The 23548-nt window shown below is 37.5% G+C and overlaps 1 protein-coding gene across 19 annotated transcripts in view; it reads left to right on the top strand.

Annotated features, from left to right (window-relative positions):
* NEK1 (NIMA related kinase 1) overlaps nucleotides 1-23548 on the top strand; it is a 228597-nt gene that overhangs the window by 6124 nt on the left and 198925 nt on the right. For 13 of the 19 annotated variants that reach the window (XR_012016397.1, XM_072795963.1, XM_072795958.1 and 10 more), the window contains exons 1-5: nucleotides 4050-4243; nucleotides 4548-4671; nucleotides 13360-13508; nucleotides 13919-14015; nucleotides 22719-22816. Coding sequence is in view for 18 of the 19 variants with exons in the window: in XM_072795963.1 (XP_072652064.1) it covers nucleotides 13392-13508; nucleotides 13919-14015; nucleotides 22719-22816 (312 nt within the window). In the remaining variant the exon portion in view is untranslated. Of the gene's footprint in view, nucleotides 1-3424; nucleotides 3444-4049; nucleotides 4244-4547; nucleotides 4672-13359; nucleotides 13509-13918; nucleotides 14016-22718; nucleotides 22817-23548 lie in introns of those variants that run through there. The other 6 variants (XM_072795964.1, XM_072795959.1, XM_072795953.1 and 3 more) reach the window with 3 other exon arrangements.

Raw genomic sequence — 23548 nt, 5'->3', positions numbered from 1 at the left:
TATGGAAGGAGCCACGATATCCTTCAACAGATAAATGGATAAAGAAGATGTGAGATATATGTGTGTGTGTATATATATATATATATATTTACACACATACATATGTACACACACACACAATGGAATATTACTCAGCCATCAGAAGAGACAAATACCCACCATTTGCTTTGATGTAGATACAACTGGAGGGTATTATACTGAGTGAAATAAGTCAATTGGAGAAGGACAATCATCATATGGTTTCACTCATACGTGGAATATAAGAAATAGTGAAAGGGATTATAAGGGAAAGAAGATAAACTGGGAAAAATTAGAGAGGGAAACAAACCATGACAGACTCCTAACTCTGGGAAACAAACAAAGAGTTGCAGAAGGAGAGGAGAGTAGGGAATGGAGTGACTGGGTGATGGGCACTGAGGAGGGCATTGATGGGCTAAGCACTGGGTGTTGTACTATATGTTGGCAAATTAAATTTAAATTAAAATTTTTAAAAAAGACCTATGAATAAAAAAAAAAAGACCTACGAATGTTGAGTGTCTCATGTATATTGAGTGTTATTGCTTATATTGCTGAATATATATTGCTTAATGAATGTTAGATACCTCTTGTATGTTTAGTACTTCATTAATATTGGGTATCTCTTGGTTTTTCCAGCCTTTTCTACCTATGTTCACAAGTATATGCCCTGCTGACTTTATCTATCCACCATATATCACAGGGTAGTAACTTTATTATTTTTTAAAAGATTTATTTATTAGAGACAGAGAGAGAGAAAGAGAGAGGCAGAGACACAGGGAGAGGGAGAAGCAGGCTCCATGCAGGGAGCCTGACATGGGACTCAGTATTGGCTGAAGGTGGCGCTAAACAGCTAAGCCACAGAGGCTGCCCTATCTGTTAACACATGAGTTTTGTCCATCCTATTTCTTTTTTTCCAGGGCAGAACTGAATATTCTCAAACAATACAGTTCTGGGCCATGGGGTTGCTATTGTACCATGGTGATGGGGGTGCTCGCAATGCAGACAAACTTCTTATAACTCCTTACTTTTATCAAGGTAGAATTCACAGAACCATGGTAATATCTAAGCACAATATTATTTTATTTGGGACACTGTTTTACAAGACATTTACAGACATTAGATGTTTTCTTCTCACTGCAGATAGGTAGCCTACTTTTTGGAAGCAGCACAGAAATTCTGAGCCTGGTAGATTCTGAGATTAGTAGACTAATAGTCACAGGCTATTAATAATATATGCTTTCTATGATCCTTTTAAAATAAATCCTAAATCCTTTTATGGTAGTGTAATAGTTCTTACATGGGGGATTATCCCAAAGATCCTTTGTAAATAGACAAGAATGAGTCCACTTGCACATTAGTTTTTTTTTTGTAATATTGTTTATACTGTGTACTACCTTATTTCTTTAGAAGAATGTGTTTAAAATGCATGATTTCTGACATCTTGCCAGCAGTTCTCAACCTTCACTTTGCATCAGAACCATCTAGGGAGCCTCAAAAAAATATTCTTGCTTGGACTCCACTCTCAGAAATTATTATAATTTTCCCAAGTTTGGGCCTAAACATCCATATCTTAAATCATACCCAGTTAATAAGCAGCATTCAGTCAGAACCAGTACATTAGACATGGGGCAATCTATCTAGACAATGTGCTATATATTTTGGTGATATAACAATAGATTCCATCTGGGGAAGAACCTTCTCTGTAATTTTTCTGCTATTTTTGTTAGAAGAATCTAGTGGTGTTAAATTTCCTCTTCAACAGACTTGGGTATTTTACATGGTAAGGACTACAACCAGTTTCCTTGAACATTTTCTTTATTTGTTCTAATGTGAATATTTCTAGCTTGATCTCATTTCTTCTCAGCATGTGTTACAGAAGGGATCCTGTTTGATTAGGGTTCTTACTAGATCCTGTACTTTAGGGAAGATGATTAAGAAGGAGCTTCCTTGAGCTGAGGTAATTCCCAATAAGGTGTTTTTACAGATTCAGGTGTGGGCTTTTCCTACACAATAAAAAGAATTTACCAGTCAGCCTGATCTACTCTGCTCCTGGAACCTTAAGCGAATAGGAGTTTGTATTAATATACAATTGCAACAAATTCCCACAAGCTTAGTGCCTTGAAACAACACCAGTTTATTAACTTAGAACTTTGTAGGTTAGAAGTCCAACTCAAATCTCATTGGCCAAATCAAGGGGTCAGCCTCCTTCTAGAGGCTTTAGAGCAGAATACATTTTTGTGCCTTTTGCAGCACAAAAATTAGTAAGCCCTCAGTATATAGGAAATATATGGAGGGATTGCAAAAAAAGTTATGTGAATAAAATCAGGTTCTTGTACTGGAAATCATTTTCTTTTGATTAGAATTGAGCTGAAACATTAATAACAAAAGCTCTACCAATTCTCAAATTAGCTTTATTCTTTCCCCACTAACCAGCCAACAAAATCTTTAAGCCCTCAGGGAAAGGAAAAAAAGAATAACTAGCAGTAGTAAGAGCTTATCCATCCAACCAGGTCTAGAAGTGCTCGTTCACTAGTCTTGCTCCTACCCTGGCAGATACACAGAAACAAATGGTAGAGATTACCCATGAGTGGAGGTTGTATAGGCCATTCCCTTCTCCCAGCAATTCTACCACCCCAGGAGTGCCATGTTGGATGGTGCTATTTTACAGAATTGGCAAAAGAAGTCAGAAGGATATGCATATTCCTAGCATACCTTCTACAAATACTGTAGCAGTTCATATCCCCACCAACAGTTTATGATAGGAGCTTAAAAAATTATCTAAGGAGGTCTCTGACTAGCCATACTTCATGAAAGCAGCAAAAGAGAATTTACTTAGATTGACAGTTGGCAACGTTCTTGTGTTGCTTGCTGTACAAAGGGATGTGGGTAGAAATAGAGTTATTGTGCATTCAGACACCAAAATTCCTACTAACTGGGGGTGGGCGGGGTCACAAGAGGCTAGATGAGAAATTGGGAAAATGAGGGAAACAAGTCTTTTGCATGGGTGGGGACTGAAGTGGAAATAAACCAAAGCAGATTTTCTCCAGTTTGCCAGGTTAGATGACTTGCAGCGCCATCTTCTGGCAAAGAAGCCAAAAACTTTCAATTTCTATGCTGGTAATAAAGTTTTTTTTCTTTTCTTTTCTTTTCTTTTCTTTTCTTTTCTTTTCTTTTTTTTCTTTCTTTTCTTTTCTTTTCTTTTCTTTTCTTTTCCTTTCCTTTCCTTTCTTTGTTTAATTTATTAAAAGCATGGCTAACCCAAAAACTGGGAAAAATCAGAGAGATCTTGGGTGTTGGCGTTTTGGAGACAGGATGAGAGAGAAGGAAGCAGATTTCTTTGAAGCAATGATCGGAATCTGACCTTTGAGGTCTCTGGCAAAATCTGTGGACTCTCCACCGGGCTACATACATCACATGTACAACAGGTACAACCTAGAGTGTAACTTATGCAGTAGACAAGCTACCATTCTCCTTCAGCTTCAAATTTGGCTTCTCCAGTATTTCAGGTGTACTCCAGGTAAGGCAACTTAGCCATAGGCCTATTCAGGACAATAGACTTAATCCCTTGTTACTAGAAAACCTGTCCCTATCTTTGAAAGTCCTGCCATCTTTCAATATACCGGTAAGTAATTTACATACACATTGGATGTAAATGTGTAGAAAACCACATTACAGTCTTAAAAAAATTTCAAGACTTAAAAATACCTTCTTGCTAATCATCCAAAAATGTACTGGAAAAAGACTAAATTACTTTTAAAAATGCGGTATCCCTAAGTAACAGACATCACGTTAAAAAAAAAATCCTGTTCTCTCTGTAGTACATGTGGGACCAATTTATAAAATACTTTATTCAAAATCAGCCCGTTAGGGACCTCCAGCCCTCCTCTCGGCTTTACTCCCTTCTTTTCAACTCCTAAGTCTCCCGCATCCTGTTCCACCTGCTGCGCCTTGGCCCCGCCCCTCCGCCCATTGGCTCCGCCCCTCCGCCCCTCGGTCCTGCCCCTCCGTGCCACGCCTTCCACGCCACGCCCAATGCGCGCCGGCTTCCGCGCGCTTACGTCACACGCCCGCGCCAGTGACGCGCAGGCCGCTCCCCCTTCCACTGCATTCACTCTAGGGTTTTAGGGCGTGAGGGTGCGGGTCCTCAGCTGGGAGTCCTGAGAGGTTCCCCGCGTAGCCCCGAGTCCAGAGCCGGCGTGGCGGGGCCAAAGGACGTGGCAGGCAGGTAGCCTCCCAGTCCCAGTGCCATCTCCCCACCCCCACCCCTGAGGCCACTGGCAACCATCTCTGTGAAGTTGCAGGGGCGGTAACCCGGGCGCTCCCCCCGCCCCCTCTACCGCCCCTGCCGCCGCCCGCCGTTTCCAAGCGGCTCGGAAACCAGTTTCTTGGCTCCGAGCGTGTGGACCTGTGTCACGGGGCGTTGCCGGAGGCGGGAAGGAGTCAAGTCTGAGGGGTCAGCCAAAGTCTGGAGTCTCGTTGCCCTCCTTCGGCTGGCCTGTGGCGGGTTAGATAGACTGTTTCTCTTCCAGGATGTCATTCTCGGAATCCGGGGTGCTGCCTCTGCCTCGCTAACCGCTTCAGGAAGACTGCTTCACCTAGACTGATGCTTACTGGTCCTTACCGTTACTCCCACTAACGCCCGGTGTCGTTGAGGTGAGTTAAACTTGTGGGGAGCAGTGATATGCAAAATAGTGAAATCATACTGGAAATGAGGAGACCTGACTGAGATCTGCTTATGTAAAGCCTGCAGGTTACTCGCTTTAAATGCACAGAAAATAATAGCTTCCGTCTCATTAAAATGTTAATCCTGTGAAGAACAATATGTATTACGAAGCAGTCCTTAGACATTAGTTAATGCGCTACAGTGATAAAGGAATTAAAATAATAACAAAAATCTTGATATGGATAAGCAGTCACTTACTTTGCGTATATGTTGTCCTAGATTTTAAATTACATATACAGTTTAATAAAAAATGAGTAGCAATTAACTGGTTAGCTTATAATCATGTATTTCAGTTTTACATAATTTGTATGGGAGGCGTACAAAGTTTTACTACTTTCAGAGTTCATAACTTTTTTATGCAGGTCTAATTTTTATTCTCTAAGCGCCAGCTCCAAGAAGCAGACATTTTTTTATTGCCATGGTAACATCAGAAGTATTTCTGAAGGATTAAAAGTAATATCCAATGTATGCTAATAGCTTTTTCTTATGATGCAGCAGTATTGTAGAGATGATGGAGGGGAGCCAAATACACAGAGAAGCAGTCCTTTGTTTCTACTTCAGATTTGTTTGGTATTAGAGAATCCACAGATCTATTTCATGTAAGATTGCTCTTTGTTCTAGGTGAAAGGTAAGGAGTCTCTTGTGGGAAAACAGGTTTTTATACAGTAAAAGTCAGCATTAGGAGTTTAGTAAGGGTTATGGAACTTGGCCACAGTTCTTTTTGAGGTCATTTTAATACAATGACATTGTATTCCAAGTACATTTTACTCTAATCTCTCCTTTTTTAAAAAAAATGGTTTTCTACCTCTATTTCTTTTTTTGTAAGATTTTTATTAATTTATTCATGGGAGACAGAGAGAGAGAGAGAGAGAGGCAGACACAGGCAGAGGGAGAAGCAGGCTCCATGCAGGGAGACCGGTGTGGGATTCCATCCTGTGCTGAAGGCAGACGCTCAACCACTGAGCCACCCAGGCGTCCCTAATCTCTCCCTTCTAATCTAAATTGTGGATATGACATCATTTCATGATTATAAGTTATTTACACGTTGGTAGTTTCCAGAAGCCGTTAATTGTACAGACGTAGAAGAAAGACAAATGTTTTGAATAAAGTCTAATAGGAATTCCATTTTTGCTTTCTGCTTCTTTGAATAAGAAGAAAGAAGTCAGGGTCTTGACTCACCAAGATGGTAAATTGTCCATCTCCCACTATCTAAAATGTTACTTAATATTTGGAAAACTATGTATATGGATTGTAGCTGCAGACAGTACCATAAGCACTTCTGAAATCTGTTGACATTCCTCTACCAGTGTTTCCCTTCAGGAGAATTTGTCCATCAAATGGCTGAAACAACTGGAGATTTAAGGTTTCAGATTGGAGGGGATACAGTTTTCATTCATATACCCTGGCACTTTCTATAGTTGGTACACAAATTTTATTGTGTTAAGCATTGCTTATTGTAGCTTAAACATTTTTTAGTTAACTGTGGGGAAAGATGTCTGTTTACACTAGAGGCTAAGATATTTTTGTGGAGCATAGTTGACATAGTTGAAAAGTGCACTGTATAGGAAAACTTTGGTCAGGGTTAGAACTTTGGAAATGGGAAGCTATTGAAGGGTTTTAACTGGAGAAATTGGTTTAGCTAGCATTCTTCTGTCAGCATTTATTGCTTTTAAGTTTTGTTTTGAATGAATAATATATTTATATAGCTTAAAATTCAGAAGGAACAAAAGATTAAAAAAAAATCTTCCTCTTAATCATTCGGTTCTCTTCCCTGAAGGCAGCCAATAGTGTACCAGTTTATAGTGTATCTCTTCAGAGGTATTACATATACAAGCAATTATATGTGTGTGTACACATGTAGGGGTTTTATATATTTGTATGCACAGTCATATATAAGTAAATAAATATAAGCATATACATGTATATTTCCTTTTTTTTTTTTTAAATTTTTATTTATTTATGATAGTCACAGAGAGAGAAAGAGAGAGAGGCAGAGACATAGGCAGAGGGAGAAGCAGGCTCCATGCACCGGAAGCCCGATGTGGGATTCGATCCCGGGTCTCCAGGATCGCGCCCTGGGCCAAAGGCAGGCGCCAAACCGCTGCGCCACCCAGGGATCCCTGTATATTTCCTTTTAACACAAAAATGATAGTATGCCATATTTATAATTCTGATACTTAGAAATTAATCCATATCAATAGAAATGTTGCTTTTTTATTTTTATGGATATTTACATTTTACCATTTCAAACAGTGCTGCAGAGGAAAACTTTGTATATGTTTCATTTTCATATATTTGGAAGTATTTATAGGGTAGATTCCTAAAAATAGAATTGCTAGATCAAAATGAGCACTAATAATTTTGGTAGATACTATGAACTTTTTTTTTTTTTAAGCAAGTCTTTTTTTTTTTTTTTTTTTTTAAAGATTTATTTATTCATTCATTCAGAGAGAGCGAAGAGAGAGGCAGAGACACAGGCAGAGGGAGAAGCAGGCTCCATGCAGGAAGCCCGATGTGGGACTCGATCCCCGGTCTCCAGGATCACACCCCAGGCTGCAGGCGGCACTAAACCACTGCGCCACCGGGGCTGCCCAATACTATGAACTTTTATTTTCCATAGTATTTGTATCAATTTGTATTCTCATATTATGTTTCCTTATCTTCCCTTCCAACATAATACAGTAACAAACTTTATGAATTTTGCTATTCTGTTGGGTGGAAAATGCTATCTCGTACTTTTTTTTTTATTGAGGTAAAATATACATAAAATTTATCCCGTACCTTTAAATTGTATTTCTCTTTACAAGACATTTGGTACTTTTGCTCATTTTAACGTTAATTATATTCCTTTTTGTTAACTTGTAACTTCATATCCTTTGTCTCTTTTCCCGTTAGATTGGTTTCTTTGTCTTGTGAATATGTGGGAATGTTTTATTAGAAAAACAAGCCCTTGGTGATATGAACTAATATATATACAAATATATGTATATTCTTTTTGTCGTTTGAATTTTGACTTATACTAGCTTTTGCTACACTTTTTTTTTTTTTAAATAGGCTCAACACGGGGCCCAATGTGGGGTTTAAACTAAGGGTTGTGAGTTAAGCCCAGTGCAGGGCTTAACATATTGAGACCTGAGCCGAGATCAAGAGTTGGACACAACTGACTAAGCCACCCAGGCATCTTGTTTTTACATGATTTCTATGTAGTTGTATTAATACCTTAAAGCTTTTGGGGTTTGTGTCATACTAAGCTACTGTACTCTAAGATTATAAAAGTCATTCTAATGGTCTATTGCTATAATGGTTTTGGGGGTTTTGTTTGTTTATTTATTCATTCATTCATTCATTCATTCATTCATTCATAGAGACACAGAGAGAGAAAGAGAGGGGCAGAGACACAGGCAGAGGGAGAAGCAGGCTCCATGCAGAGACCCCGACATGGGACTTGATCCCGGGTCTCCAGGATCACACCCTGGGTTGCAGGCAGCACTAAACCGCTGCACCACCGGGGCTGCCCTGTTTTTGTTTTTTACATTTAAGTAGTTTATCTAGAATTTGTATTGATGTAAAGAGAAGAAAATGGGTTTAAGTTTTTCTTTTCCACATTACTACCTAGTTGTGTAAGTACTATTTTAAAATTTAACTTCCCCCAACCAATTTGAAATATCACCGTGGTTATCACCAAGTTAAAAATATTTACTCGGTATTTTTGATTGTTTTGGGAGGTGGGGTGGTATGGTAATGAGCTACAGCATCATGACTGGAGCATTTTTTTATGTCGACCTTCACTTAATCTCCCAGGTCATATATATGGTATTCTCCCAGGTCATGTATATGTATTGGTATCACCAACCTAGAGATATCTTCAGTTTTTTGCCAACATGAGAGAAGGGTGGTCCCCTAAATGAGAGAGGTGGAGGAGGCAACTGTGTCTAACTGCTTATTACAGTCTTTCAACCAAGTCTGTTTTTGTTCTGATATTACCCTCACTCTCAGAGGCACCTGATTCTTCTAATTATTGAGTTCTTCTTTAGTGGGACTTATTTGGCACTGCTGAATTACGGTACAGCTTTCCCTAGTCTCCTACGTCAGTTACTGCTTGTTCTTTTGTCAGCTTCCAGAAATTTATTGCTGTTGCTTACTCTCCTGTTCTACCTGTTTGATCCCTTTAAAGTTGTGTTAGGTTTAGGGAAGAAGTTGAGGTAAATATGTATGTCCAGCTTGATATATATTTAACTCTAAATTGCAGTTTATTTTTTAACTTTTTAAAGATACAGGCTGAGGAAATTACTTTTGTATCTTCTTTTGATTTCCCTGAAGGAAAGGCTTTGGCCATTATCTCTTTATCATTCCTACTCTTTCTGGGTAATGGTACAATTCTATACAATGTTGAAGTTTTCTATTTTTTTTATCTACTCTTATTTTTTTTCTTGCATCATAGACTATTAGAGTTGGTAGAACCCTTAAGTAGCATTCTGTTTAAATTGTTAGTGTTTTCAGAAGAGGGAACCAAGGTGCAGAGAAGTGAGGTGGTTTGCTTTTTGGTAGTGTAGCTTTTCTCTTCAAATCCATTTCTTTATATCTTACATGATGTAACTCTTTTGAAAGGTCAAATACCAAAAATGTCTTTGATTTTATGCTTTGAGTGTCTTTAACATTATAGATATTAAATTGATATAATTCCTAGAGAGCTTAATACTGTCAAGTTGGTATGTGATTTTCATTTGATATTGGAAACCAAAGTATAGAAAGGACAAACATTTGTATTTTCAGTTTATTAGAAATGCAAAATTAGAAAAAGATTATTATGTTTCTTCAGTTATATGTTAGGATGATTTTGTATGTGTAAACCTATAGTCCATTTTGTCACTATTTTTAATTGGTTTGAAAAATCTTTTAGGATTGTAATTCAGGGACGCCTGGATGGCTCAGCAGTTAGTTGAGTGTTTGCCTTTGGCTTGGGGCGTGATCCCAGAGTTCTGGTATCAATTCCCACGTCCAGTTCTCTGCGTGGAGCCTGCTTCTCCCTCTGCCTGTGTCTCTGCCTCTCTCTCTCTCTGTCTCTCATGAATAAATAAATAACATCTTTAAAATTTTTTTTTAAAAAAGGATTGCAATTCAGCTGAGAAGTCTCATGACTAGGAAGTAACTAGCTTGGTCAAATATGTGTAAGACACTGAAATGTGTAAGACTGATATGTGTAAGACACTATATTTTCCCCTTTGCTTCTTCCAGTGTACTGCAGTGGTCTAGTGTAGACTTTGCAGAAAGGGAGAGTTGTGAGTTGCTCTGAAATTCATTTACCACAAGTCTTTTTTTTTTTTTTTTTTTAAGATTTTATTTATTCATGAGAGACACACAGAGAGACAGGCAGGGAGCCCCATGTGGGACTTGAACCCCAGGCCCGAGATCATGCCCCGAGCCAAAGGCAGAGACACTCAACTACACTCAACTACTGAGCCACCCAGGCATCCCTACCACAAGTCTTTTTGTTCAGAAAGCTTTCTGCCCTTGACATCATTTGATGGCAATTAGAGTCATCGTTCTTCACTGCCAGGAGTAGTACATCTCCTATACTATGTTGTCAGAGCCACAGTGATCTGTAATGTAGTAGGCACTAGAGTGCAATACTAGGGACTCTTGGAGCTTCCGTTTTGTTAGTGTGGTCCCTGGAAAGGAATTGGCAACTAAATTTTGAGGCAGAGCCAGATTGACTAATTTTGTTTATTTTTCTTGGCAGCAGTCACAGAATAATGATGGTTGTGAAATAATCTCATTATATGGTTATTATTTAATGTAATTTGATTCACGAAACTTAGTTTTCTAAGATGAGTTCATCTCAATATTTTTTTTCTGAATAGCATGGTAATGTAATATACTCCTGTCCCGAAGAAATCATTAAATTCTGGCTGGTGCCCAGATAGCCATTATGCCAGTTGACCAAACTTGGATTTCAGAGGAGAGTATGTTTGGGATGACTTCTTTAACTTACTGATGATGCTGTATTGCTATTGTAATCATTAATTTCTTATTTCTCTTTAAGTTGCTAAAAGCCTTGTCCTATCTTACAAAAATTTTGAAATGTAATATGGTTATATTGTTTTTTAAGGTAGAAGAAGGCTGTTTCCCATAAAATTTCCTAAGGCATAATTATAATAATTATCCCATTGATTTTACCAGAGATTGGGTTCTGGACTTGGTCTTACAGGCCCTGAAAATAAATTTTGTCATTTAAGGAGATCGGATCATTGTAGAGGCAAAATAAAATTAAATCTAGTACTGATGGATGAAATGAGAACATGGATTTGTTAAATTACAATAAGATATGGTAAACTGTCACAGAAATTTTATATGGCCTTCATGACAAGCCCATTTTCTCCTAGAAGAGAATCATATGTAGAAAGCCTGCTTGATATGAATGGAACTAGAAAAGAGAAAGTTAGGTAAATTAAATATTTATTGGTTTTAAATTAATATAGTGAATTCATGTATCTCCATGATAAGGGGTAATCTTGCCAATAAGTAGTGCTAAAGATTGTTTTGTGACCATATCACTCTCTCTTTCCCTCCTCCTTTGACTTTTTTAAGCTTTCACTAACTAGCTTTTGGACTCTGGCTTCTGTTCCCACCTATCACTCTCCTGAAATTAACTATTGCTGAAGTTACTAATGACCCTAATCAAATACCTTGGTATGGTAAGGATCTAATTATGATACAAAAAGCAGAAATATGAAGACTAATAACGTGTTTAGTAATTAATATCAAAATAATATCAATAAATTTGTATATTTAAAATGGAAGGCAGATAGCATATAAGGAAAGCATATAAGGAAAGGCAGATAGCATATAAGGAAAAAGTATTATGACAGAGGAGGGCTAACATCTCATAAAGAGAGGGCTTTTACAAATTAATAAAAAGACTATTCCATGAGAAAATGAACAAAGAACATGAATGAGTAGTTCAAAAAAGAAAAAAATACAAGTGTTCAATAAGTCTGGAAGAATTTTTCTAATTAACTGATAAGCAAAAGAAAATAAAAACAAGACACCATTTCTCTGTCAAATGTAGTAACAACAGCAACAAATAGTGACACAGTGCTTACTCTGTGCTGTGCGCTGTTCTACAGTATAATACTAAAATTAATCCTCCCAACAGTGCTATGAGTGTGTACTGTTATCCACATTTTACAGATGAACAAACTGAGGTACATAAAGCTGAGTAACTTGTCCAATGTCACATAACAAAAAAGTGATAAAGTCAAGATTTTTTTTTTTTAATTTTTATTTATTTATGATAGTTACAGAGAGAGAGAGAGGCAGAGACACAGGCAGAGGGAGAAGCAGGCTCCATGCACCGGGAGCCCGATGTGGGATTCGATCCCGGGTCTCCAGGATCGCGCCCTGGGCCAAAGGCAGGCGCCAAACCGCTGCGCCACCCAGGGATCCCTAAAGTCAAGATTTAAATCCAGGCTTCCTGACTGAAAAGTTTTAGTGCTTGTTAGCTACTATCCTATATGGCTTCTCTGAAATTTTAATAAATAATAACTAGGGATTCTTAGGTAGCTCAGTGGTTGAGCGTCTGCGTTTTCAGCTCAGGTTGTGATCCTGGAGTCTTGGGACCGAGTTCTGCAAGGGGCCCCCTGCATGGAGCCTGCTTCTCCCTCTGCCTATGTCTCTGCCTCTCTCTCTCCCTCTCTCTCTGTGTCTCTCATGAATAAATAAATAAAATCTTTAACAAATAACAATAACCAGTGTTAAAAGGATATCTAGAATAGGCACTTTTATACACTGCTGGTTAGAATATAAGTAGACATTTCTGTAAGACAGTTAAGCTCTGTGTTCCAGAATTTTAACGTGTGCATATTCTTTGAACAAATAATTTATCCTAAGGAAATCCTGATAATAACTACATAAAAATTTTATCTAAAGTTAATCCTGATAATAAGTACATAAAAATTTTATCTAAAGTTCTTCTGTAATAGCAAACAATGTAAACAATTTAAATGTCTAATAAGACAATTAGTTGGATAATTTTGGGAAATGGATTCTTATTGAGGATAATAGAGTAATGCTGCTAATTAATTCACATAGGAAAACGTTAATCTCTTGTTCCATATACATTAAGTATAGACAGTATTTGACTTTCTGAAGCGTTCTTATAAAATTGAAATGTCACTATTTTTCTCTTTTTAGCTCATGGTTATATGTCACATGAGTAAAAATAAGATAAAGTTCATTTAACTTTGAGTAAAGATTTTATTTATTTTTATTTTTTATTTTTTTTAAATGAGATTTCTTTTTTTTTTTAAAGATTTTATTTATTTATTCATGAGAATACACAGAGAGGAGAGAGAGAATGAGGCAGAGACACAGGCAGAGGGAGAAGCAGGCATCATACAGAGAGCCTGAGGTGGGACTCGATCCAGGGTCTCCAGGATCACACCCTAGGCTGTAGGCGGCACTTAACCGCTGAGCCACCGGGGCTGCCCCCAGTAAAGATTTTAAATATCTTTTTTTTTAAGTAAGCAAATTACTAAAGAATTAGAATTGAATTAAACATGTAATTGTTAAGGAAGACATGTTTCATCTCTGCTAACTTATTTTTTTTTAATTTCTAGTATATCTGTTAAGATGCCTTAGAAAAAGAATCATGGAGAAGTATGTTAGACTACAGAAGATTGGAGAAGGTTCATTTGGAAAAGCCATTCTTGTTAAATCTACAGAAGATGACAGACAATATGTTATCAAAGAAATTAACATCTCAAGAGTAAGTATATTTTTTCATTTGGTTATTCAACACATAGCCTGCTTTCAATAGTGCTCATCATTAGAGAATAAAAACAACAACAACCCAGCAACACGTAACCTAAAGTGAAAGACTGCCATAATCCCCAAGAGACCACTAATTTTAGAATAGTCTGTATATCTTTTCAGATTTTTCCCTATGATATCTGCTTGTGTTTATGTGTTTGTTTTAAAAAAATACAACACACCTACTGTTCTGTAACTTAATCTAGTTTGAACATTTTAAAATGTTTTTACTTGTGGATTCAACTCAGTCTTTATTTTGTTATTTGAGCTGTGCTTTATTGGTACTGTTTTTAACCACTCTCATTGATGGTCTTTTAGATTGTTTATTGATGGTTTAATTTAATATTTTTTTCTGTCTCGTTTAAGATGTCCAATAAAGAAAGGGAGGAATCAAGAAGAGAAGTTGCAGTGTTGGCAAACATGAAGCATCCAAATATTGTTCAGTATAGAGAATCATTTGAAGGTCAGATAAATTTTGCAATAGAGTTCAAAAGAACTAAGCCATGTGACAACATTTGGGTATTTTACTTATTTATAATGTATTTTCAGGAAGGAAAGTATATCATTTTCCACTCAATACATATTCAAATGTATATCAGCATGATTCTAGGGTAATACTAATGTTACTGATGGGAGAGTCTGCATTGTGTAAATGAAGTGTCAGTTCTTGGATTCCAGCTAAATGCATGCTTTGCTTAGTGGTTCACATCTTCATTATTGTGTTTTTGTTAAACTCATAGTCATTTTCTTTTTTTTTTTTTTTTCATAGTCATTTTTTAACATGCAAGGAGGCTTTCCCACTTAGAGTCTTTTTGCCCCAATTTCAAGGATTTTTTTATGTGGTGGGTTTTATTTGTGGGTTTCGAAGCTGTTTTTCCATTATTGTGTAAGCCCGTTGGTGATAATGGTAGAGTCTTATATTTCTGTATCCTTGGTATCTTGTGCAAAGTGCCTGGCACATAGTGGGCACTTGGATGTTTGAATGTTTGAAGGAATACAAAACAGATTAGTACTTGCTTTGTGGCGAAAAACTTTTTTGTTAACCTTAGATTTTAAGTAGTATTTATCTCAAAATTAATAGTAGATATATAAGGAGCAAAAAACATTACAGTTTATGTACTAAAGCTTAAACATTTTATCTTCGAATTGTTTCTTCATCCCTTTCTCAGATCCTATTTAACCATCCATGTCTCTCACACACATACACACACACTCAACCTTTTTTTTTTCTTTTGATAGTTTTATTTAGTTTTGATATGTGCATCTGGTACGAAATTCAAATGTTATATATCAAGAAAAAGTTTGTTCTCTATTTCTATCTTTGAGCCACCTGTTTTGTGTCTCCAGAGTTAACCATGTTACCAGTATTTGTATTTCAGAAATATTTGAAGCATTAATAAGCCTCTCTATTCTGTTCCATTAATGTATTATGTTTAATTATGTTCCATAATGTATGTCTGTTTTTGTGCCAGTACCATACTGTTTTGATTACTATAGCTTCGTAGTATATCTTGAAATCTGGGATTGTGATACCTCCAGTTTTGTTCTTTTCCTTTTTTAAAAGAGAGGCTGCGAGTGCAGGGAAGGAGCAGAGAGAGAGGGACAAGCAGAATCCCTGTTGAGCATGGAGCCAGATGTGGGGCTTGATCCAACAACTTTGAAATCATGACCTGAGCTGAAACAAGAGTCAGATCTTAACCTCCTGAGCCATCCAGGCAGCCCTGTTCTTTTTTAAGATTGCTTTGGCTATTTGAAGTCTTTTGTGGTTTCATACAAATTTTAGGATTGCTTGTTCTAGTTTTATGAAAAATACTGTTAGTATTTTGATAGAGATTGCATTAAATCTGTAGATTGCTTTGGTGGTATGGACATTTTAGCAATATTTGTTCTTCTAATTTGGGTGTTATGGATGTCTTAATATTTGTTCTTCTAATCTAATTTGTTCTTCTAATGGAATATCCATTTTTTTGGTGCTATCTTCAATTTTTTTTCATCAGTGTTTTATAACTGTCTTTTTCTAAAAAAAAAAGATTTCTTTATTTTGAGAGAGAGAGTGAGCAGGGGAAGAGGGAGAGAGAGAATCTCAAGTAGACTTCCCGCTGATCATGAAGTGTGACATGGGACTCAATCTTACAGTCCTGAGATCACAATCTGAGCTGAAACCAATAGTCCAGCACTCAACCAGCTGTGCCACTCAGGTGCCCAATTAGTGTTTTATAGTTTTCAGAGTACAGATCTTTTACCTTCTTGGTTAAGTTTATTCCTAGATACTTTATTGTTTGTGGTACAATTGTAAATGGGATTGTTTTCTTAATTTCTCTTTCTGCTACTTCATTATTAGTGTATAGAAATGCAATGGATTTATGTATTTTGATTTTGTATCCTGTGAGTCCTTACTGAATTCATTTATCAGTTCTAGTTTTTTGGTGGAGTCTTTTGGGTTTTCTTTTTATAGGATCATGTCATCTGCAGATAGTGAATGTTTTTCTTTTCCAGTTTGGATGCCTTATATTCCTTTATCTTGTGTGATTGCTGTGGCTAGGACTTCCAGTACTATGTTGAATAAAAGTGGTGAGAGTGGACATCCTTGTTTTGCTCTTGACCTTAAGGAGAAAAGCTCTCTGTTTTTCACCATTGAATATGATGATAGCTATGGTTTTTTCATATATGGCCTTTATTATGTGTGTTATGTTCTCCCTAGACCTGCTTTGTTGAGGGCTTTTATCATGAATGGATGTTGTACTTTGTGAAATGCTTTTTCTGCACCTATTGAAATGATCATATAATTTTTATACGTCCTCTTGTTGACATGATGTATCATGTTAATTGATTTGCAAATATTGAGCCATCCTTGTGTCCCAGAAATAAATCCCACTTGGTTGTAGTGAATGGTTTTCTTAATGTAGTGTTGGTTTCTGTTTGCTAATACTTGAGGATTTTTATATCTATGTTCATCAGAGATATTAGCTTGTAGTTTTCGTTTTTTGTCGTATCTTTATCTGGTTTTAGTATCACGGTAATGCTGACCTCATAGAATGAATTTGGAAGCTTTCCTTCCTTTCCTGTTTTTTGGAATAGCTTGAGAAAAATAGATTTTTAACTCTTTAAATGTTTGGTAGAATTCATCTGTGAAGCTGTCTCATCCTGGACTTTTGTTTGCTGGGAGTTTTCTGATCACTGATTCAGTTTCATTGCTGGCACTTGGTCTGTTCGGATTTTCTTTTTCTTCCTTATTCAGTTTTGGGAGTTTATGTGTTTCTGGGAATTTGTCCATTTTTTCTAGATTGTCCAATTTGTTGGCAGATAATTTTTTTTGTTATTTCTCTTCTTTCATTTCTGATTTTTTTTATTTGTCTCTTTTCTTGATGAGTCTGGCTAAAGTTTTATCAATTTTGTTGATCTTTTCAGAGCACCAACACCTGGTTTCACTGATCCGTTGTGTTTTTTTTTTTCTTTTTTTAGTTTCTATATTTTTTTATTTCTGCTCTAATCTTTATTACTTCTTTCCTTCTGGTTTGGGGTTTTGTTCTTTTTTTCCTAGCTCCTTGAGATGAAAGATTAGGTTGATTATTTGCGATTGTTTTTACTTCTGGAGGTGGGCCTCTATTTCTATAAATCCCTTTTAGAGGAGTTTTTGCTGCATCCCAAAGATTTTAGACCATTGTGTTTTAAATTTCATTTGTCTTCATGTATGCTTTGATTTTCTCTTTGATTTCTTGGTTGACTCATCCATTGCTTAGTATTTAACCTGCATGTATCTGTTAAATCTGTTCTTTCCAGATTTTTTCTTGTGATTGATTTCTAGTTTCATATCATTATAGTCAGAAAAGATGAATTTGTTGAAACTTGCTTTGTGCCTTAATATATGATCTTTTCTGGAGAGTGTTCCATGTGCACTTGAAAAGAATGTGTATTCTGTTGTTTTAGAATGAATTGTTCTGTTAGATCCATTTGGTCCAATGTACCATTCAAAGCCACTGTTTCCATGTTTATTTTCTGTTTGGATGATCTATCCATTGATGTAAGTGCAGTGTTATAGTCCCCTACTGTTATTGTATTACTCTTGACTACTTCATGTTTTTAGCTTCTTTTCCTTTTATCTTTGATAGCTTCCATGTTGGGTGCATAAATATTTACAATTGTTATATTTTCTTGTTGGATTGTTCCTTATATGATTTTATAGTGATCTTATCTCGTTACAGTCTTTGTTTTAAAAATCTAGTTTGTCTGATGTAAATATTGCTACCCCAGCTTTCTTTTCACTTCCCTCTCTATGATAAATGCTTTTCTCTCCTTTTGCTTTCAATCAGCATGTGCCTTTAGTGAGTCCTAAGTGAGTCTTATCTTAAGTGAGTCTCTTGTAGGCAGCATATAGATGGTTCCATTTTTATCCATTCCATGACCCTGTGTCTTTCGATTGTTTAGTCTATTTACAGTCAGAGTATTTATAGGTATGTACTTACGGCCGTTTTGTTGCTTATTTTGTGGTCGTTTTTGTGGTTCTCTGTCTTCCTTTCTTCTTTGTTCTCTTCTTTCATAATTTCTTGACTTTCTTTAGTGATAAACTTGGATTCCTTTCATTTTATTTATTTATTTGCATATCCATTGCTGTTTTTTGATTTGTGGTTACAGTTAGGTTTATATATAAAATCCTATGCAATTTAGCAGTCTGTATTAACTTGATGGTTACTTAGTTTTGAACCCATTCTTTACTCTTCTCCCCCCCTCCCATATTTTAGATATATGGTGTCACATTTTACATTTTAAAAAAAATTTTCTGAATCCCTTGACTGATTTTTACACATATACTTATTTTTGTGCTTCCCTATTTTTCTTACTCCTACTTAAGGTCTTTCCATTCAGTACCCTTTAATGTGTTTTGTAGGGCTGGTTTAGTGGTCAAGAATTCCTTTAACTTTTGTTTGGGAAACTCTCCATCTGTCCTTCTTTCTTTCTTTCTTTCTTTTTTTTTTAAAGACTTTATGCATTTATTCATGTGAGACAGAGAGAGAGAGAGAGAGAGAGAGAGAGGCACGCAGAGACACAGGCAGAGGGAGAAGCAGGCTTCATGCAGGGATACTGACGTGTGACTCGATCCCAGTTCTCCAGGATTAGGCCCTGGGCTGAAGGCAGCACTAAACCAGAGCCACCCGGGCTGCCCCTGTCCTTCTATTCTGATGATAGCTTCCTAGGTGGAGTATTCTTGGCTGCAGATTTCTTTCAGCAGTTTGAATATATTATGTCATACCCTCCAGCCTGCAAAGTTCCTGCTGAAAAATGCCTTGATAGTCTTACGGGGTTTCCCTTTTTATGTAATTGTCTTCTCTTGCTGTTTTTGTTTTGTTTAGTTTTAATTTAACTTATTTATTCATGAGAGACACAGAGTGAGTTAGGGACATCGGCAGTGGAGAAGCAGGCTCCCTGCAGGGAGCCTGATGTAGGACTCAATCCCAGGACCATGACTTGAACCAAAAGCAGATGCTCAACCACTGCACCACCCAGTGCCCCATGTTTGTTTGTTTGTTTGTTTAAAGGTCTATTTATTTTGGAGTGAGCATACATGCATGGTAGTAGGGTAGGGGCAGGGGAGAGAATCCTCAAGCAGACTCCTTGCTGAGCACAGAGTTGATACAGCGTTGGATCTCCCACCATCTATGACATCACAACCTGAGCTGAAACCAAGAGTCAGACACTCAACCATCAGGCGCCCCTTATCTTGCTGTTTTGTAACGTTTCTCCTTATCACTACTTTTTGCCATTTTAATTATGTGTTGTGGGGTAGACCTTCTTATGTTGATTTTTGTTGGGGGCTCTTTGTACTCCCTGGATCTGGATTTCTGTTTCCTTTGCCAGTTGAGGGAAATTTGCAGATATTTTATCTTCACATACATTTTCTTTCTTTTCTTTTTTTAATTTTTATTTATTTATGATAGTCACCCAGAGAGAGAGAGAGAGAGAGGCAGAGACATAGGCAGAGGGAGAAGCAGGCTCCATGCAGCAAGCCTGACGTGGGATTCGACCCCGGGTCTCCAGGATCGCGCCCTGGGCCAAAGGCAGGCACCCAACCGCTGCGCCACCCAGGGATCCCTTCACATACATTTTCTGCTACTGTGTCTCTCTCTTCTCCATCTAGGATCCTTATAATGTGAATTATTAATTATCCTTGATTGTGTCACTGACACAAAAGATGTGTCCATCTTTTATTATTTTTCCTCTCTCCTGTTTGATTGCTTTCCATTACTCCTAGTCACTGATCCATTCTTCAGCTTCCTCTAGTCTACTATTTATTACATCTAGTGTATTTTTTTCAAAGATTTCTTTATTTTAGAGCATTTGTGTGCACTAGTGTGGGGAGGGGCAGAGGGAGAGAATCTTAAAGCAGACTACCTGCTGAGTGGAGAGCTGATGCGGGGCTCAGTCTCATGACCCATGAGATCATGACCTGAGCTGAAACCAAGCATTAGACAATCAACCAACTGAGCCACCCAGACCCACAACATCTAGGGTATTTTTTTTTTTAAGATTTTATTTATTTATACACGAGAGACACACACAGAGAGAGAGAGGCAGAGACACAGGCAGAGGGAGAAGCAGGCCCCATGCAGGGAGCCCGACGTGGGACTCGATCCTCTGTCTCGAGGATCACGCCCTGGGCTGAAGGCGGCGCCAAACCGCTGGGCCACCCAGGCTGCCCTAGGGTATTTTTTAATTTAAGTTACTGAGTTTTTCATCTCTGATTGATTCTTTTTTGTTTTCTATTTATATATTGAGTCTCACTGAGATCCTCCACTCTTCTCAAGTCCAGTGAACATCTCTATGATTATTATTTTAAATTCTCTGTCAGGCAAATTACTTATCTGTGTTTGGTTAGGTCTCTTGCAGTGATTTTTGTTCTGTGTGTTCACTGAGGACGTATTCCTGTGACTCCTCATATTTTCTCTCTATGTCTGTTTCTGTTATGTTAGGGAAGTCAGCTACTTTTTTGGCTCTTGAAAGTATGAAGAATATACTTATGAAGAATAGTTCTTGTAGTGCCATGCAGTGCAATGTCCCCTGTTCACCAGAACCTGACATTTCAGGGTGTCTCATAAGTGATATATATACCATACTGTTGTGGCTGAGCTGCGTTTGTCTTTAATTCAATTTCTGCTATGCTTCTCTTTGCCTACTGTTGGCAGGGTTTGGTCCCTGTGTTGTTGGTAGGCCGGTCTGGGGCCACCTTGGGTTTGAGTTGAGTCAGACCTTGCATTTACTAGCGATGCAGGAACATCAGAATGCAGTGAGCTGTCCCTTGTTTTCTCCTGAGAAGCTTTCCTTGGTGAGCGCAGCTTGTAGTCAGATCAGGTGTCTCTCCAGCCGACTCTTGGGGCACAATCAATCTGATGTGTGTAGTTATCCTTCCCTGTCTCTTGGGCGTGAATCTCTTTGAAGGGTTGCTAGCCCCTCTTGGGACTGCTTTCAACCTGCCAGGCTTACAGCTTTGCTTTGAATGGGCTCTAGCCAGGGACATATAGGAAGGGGTAGGTCTGCAGGAGAATGTGGGTACAGGGTGCAGGGTGTTAGCAAGATTTGTGTGGCTCTGCTGTTGGAGGAGACCTGGAAGAAGGCCTGGCTTGAGGGGATGTGCCACCACAACGTGGGCAGGATGTGTTGTTAGCAAGCTAGGTGGAGAATGTTGACTGCACTGGTTCTTGAAGATGCAGCCTACCAGTTCTGCTCTGAGAGGTCTCCCAACCTCCCTGCCCCCCCTGCAAGCACACTCTGAGATTGGTAAACTACTCCCCCTCCCTTATGCCTCAGGATTTTTCAAAGTGCTGCTTCTGTGCTGCATTTCTGCTGAGCTTTTTGTTTTGTTGTCTCTTTAAGGGTGGGGACAGTTTGCTATTGCTCTCCCAGTTTCCCCCAAAACCCAGGATGCTGATTTTTAATGTTAAGCCCTGCTGATTATAAGAACTCATGAAATTATGTCCCTCTTGTTTTTAAAGCCAAATGTTATAGGCATTCATCTTCCCTGTGTAGGTTCCCAGGGCTTGGGGTTAGGGTCTGTTTCTTTCCCCTCCACAGCATGGGTGTCCCTCCTGCAGATAATCCCATGGGTCCATTTAGCTCCTGACGCATCTCCACCCTTCCTACCCTCTTCCATGTGCCCTGTTCCCTACATTTAGCTGTGGAGTCTTCCAGTCGTTTTCCGGGTCATTTACACTGTTATCTAATTGTATCCGTGGGAGGAGATGAGGCGAGGATCCTCCTACTCTACCATCTTCTTTAGACATGCCCACGAGTTATACAGAATCTGTTAGCTCAGTCATATGGATTTCCAATCCATGACACATTAGAAGCTGTTTATCAAAAAGCAGATATAAGCCTATAGGTAACAAAAACACTACCACAAGGTGCAAGAAACAAGTAGCTCAGAGTAGTAAGGGAAGTGAAGACTGTTCTTTGAATTGCAGTTGTCTCACTAGTAATTAAGTGGTAAGTAGTAAGTAGTGGTTTAGTAAATGTTAGAAGTGATACCTCTTCCTAATTTATGCAGAATAAGCGTAGTGTTAGTCTTATATAAGAATAAAGGTGGAGGGAAATATGAAAAGTTCTTTTCTAGTCCTGTCTACCCATGGGAAGAGTCACAGAAGACTCCCTCTGTGGACTGAGACAAAAAGGGGAATAAAGTGTTGCCCTATTTATGTTATTCACAGATTATTACAATTTTTAAAAATAGAAGTAAAAGAAAGCTCCAGGAGTGTACAATCTTAGTCACTGTTGAATCCTCAGAGGTCACTGCAACATCTATTACTCGTTTAATAAGTAATTAAGAGAATGAAACAAAGCTGAAAAGTAATGGTTAATTGAAAACTAAGTTATAACCCATCTTTGACAAATTGGAAAACGTTTTTATAGATGATGTTTAAGGAAATATATCTTTAAATGAAACCAAGTTTGTCTCCATTTTGTCTATATTCAGAGATACCTAGATCAATGTGGATACTGCTATTCTATAAGCTGCTGTATTCTTAGTAGAAAATCAACAATAGAGCTACCTGTTAATGCAGGTTATTGTATAATCTATATGAACAGCATACCTTGATTTTGCACTCTGATTCCTTAAGTACTTTTACTTTATGCTTTTGACATATGTTTTAAAAAATGTAATATTTATATTTTGTAGAAAATGGCTCTCTCTACATCGTGATGGATTACTGTGAAGGAGGTGATCTGTTTAAACGAATTAATGCTCAGAAAGGCATTTTGTTTCAAGAGGATCAGGTGAGTTAGCATGTAGGAGATTGAGTCTTATTCTGTGTTATTCAGAAGCAATTCAAGGTTTATATATGTATTTATTTGTAACTACAAATTCTTAATTGTAATTACTAGGACCCTTTGGTATCCTATCAGTCACATTTCTGTTTTGTTTTGTTTTTTATTTTTTTTCACATTTCTGTTCTAATTAGCTTCTACCTTAGTGATTTCCCCATCTCATTTCTTGTCTGTAATGATATTATTTTATTTGTAATATATGTTATATCCTTTGTGTGTATAAATACACATATATGTATATAACTTAATTATCCATTATAACTAGTTAACTATCCTATATTCTATCTGGCTTTCTGCTGTCAGACCATATTTTCCTAAAATATGGCTTTCCTAGGTAATTCCAGCTCTGGAAGCTTTGCACTGGTAACTGCATTAAATCAAATCTCTGTTTTGACCTCAAGGATCTCTAATATATGACCATATCCTACCTAAGCAGTCTCATTTTTTTCTAGTATTACCTCATGTGCACCTGTTTCCGTTTATTTAACAGATAGTCATTGAGCGTTCATTTTGTGTTAGGTGCTGTTTGTGTTAGGGATACATATTTATACATCTCATTCTTCTTCCTATGTATTTATTCTATTATTTCTCTTATTTGGTAACATTTTCCTGCCAACTCTCTTACTAATTTTCCACCAACTTTGTTTTTTTTACAGCTCAGCTAAAGTCCCAGCCTTCCCT

The sequence above is a fragment of the Canis lupus genome, chromosome 24 (genome assembly GCF_048164855.1).
Source record: "Canis lupus baileyi chromosome 24, mCanLup2.hap1, whole genome shotgun sequence".
NCBI classification, from domain to species: domain Eukaryota; kingdom Metazoa; phylum Chordata; class Mammalia; order Carnivora; family Canidae; genus Canis; species Canis lupus.
The sequence above is the reverse complement of the archived record's forward strand: the minus strand, read 5'-3'. Positions and strand labels throughout refer to the sequence as shown.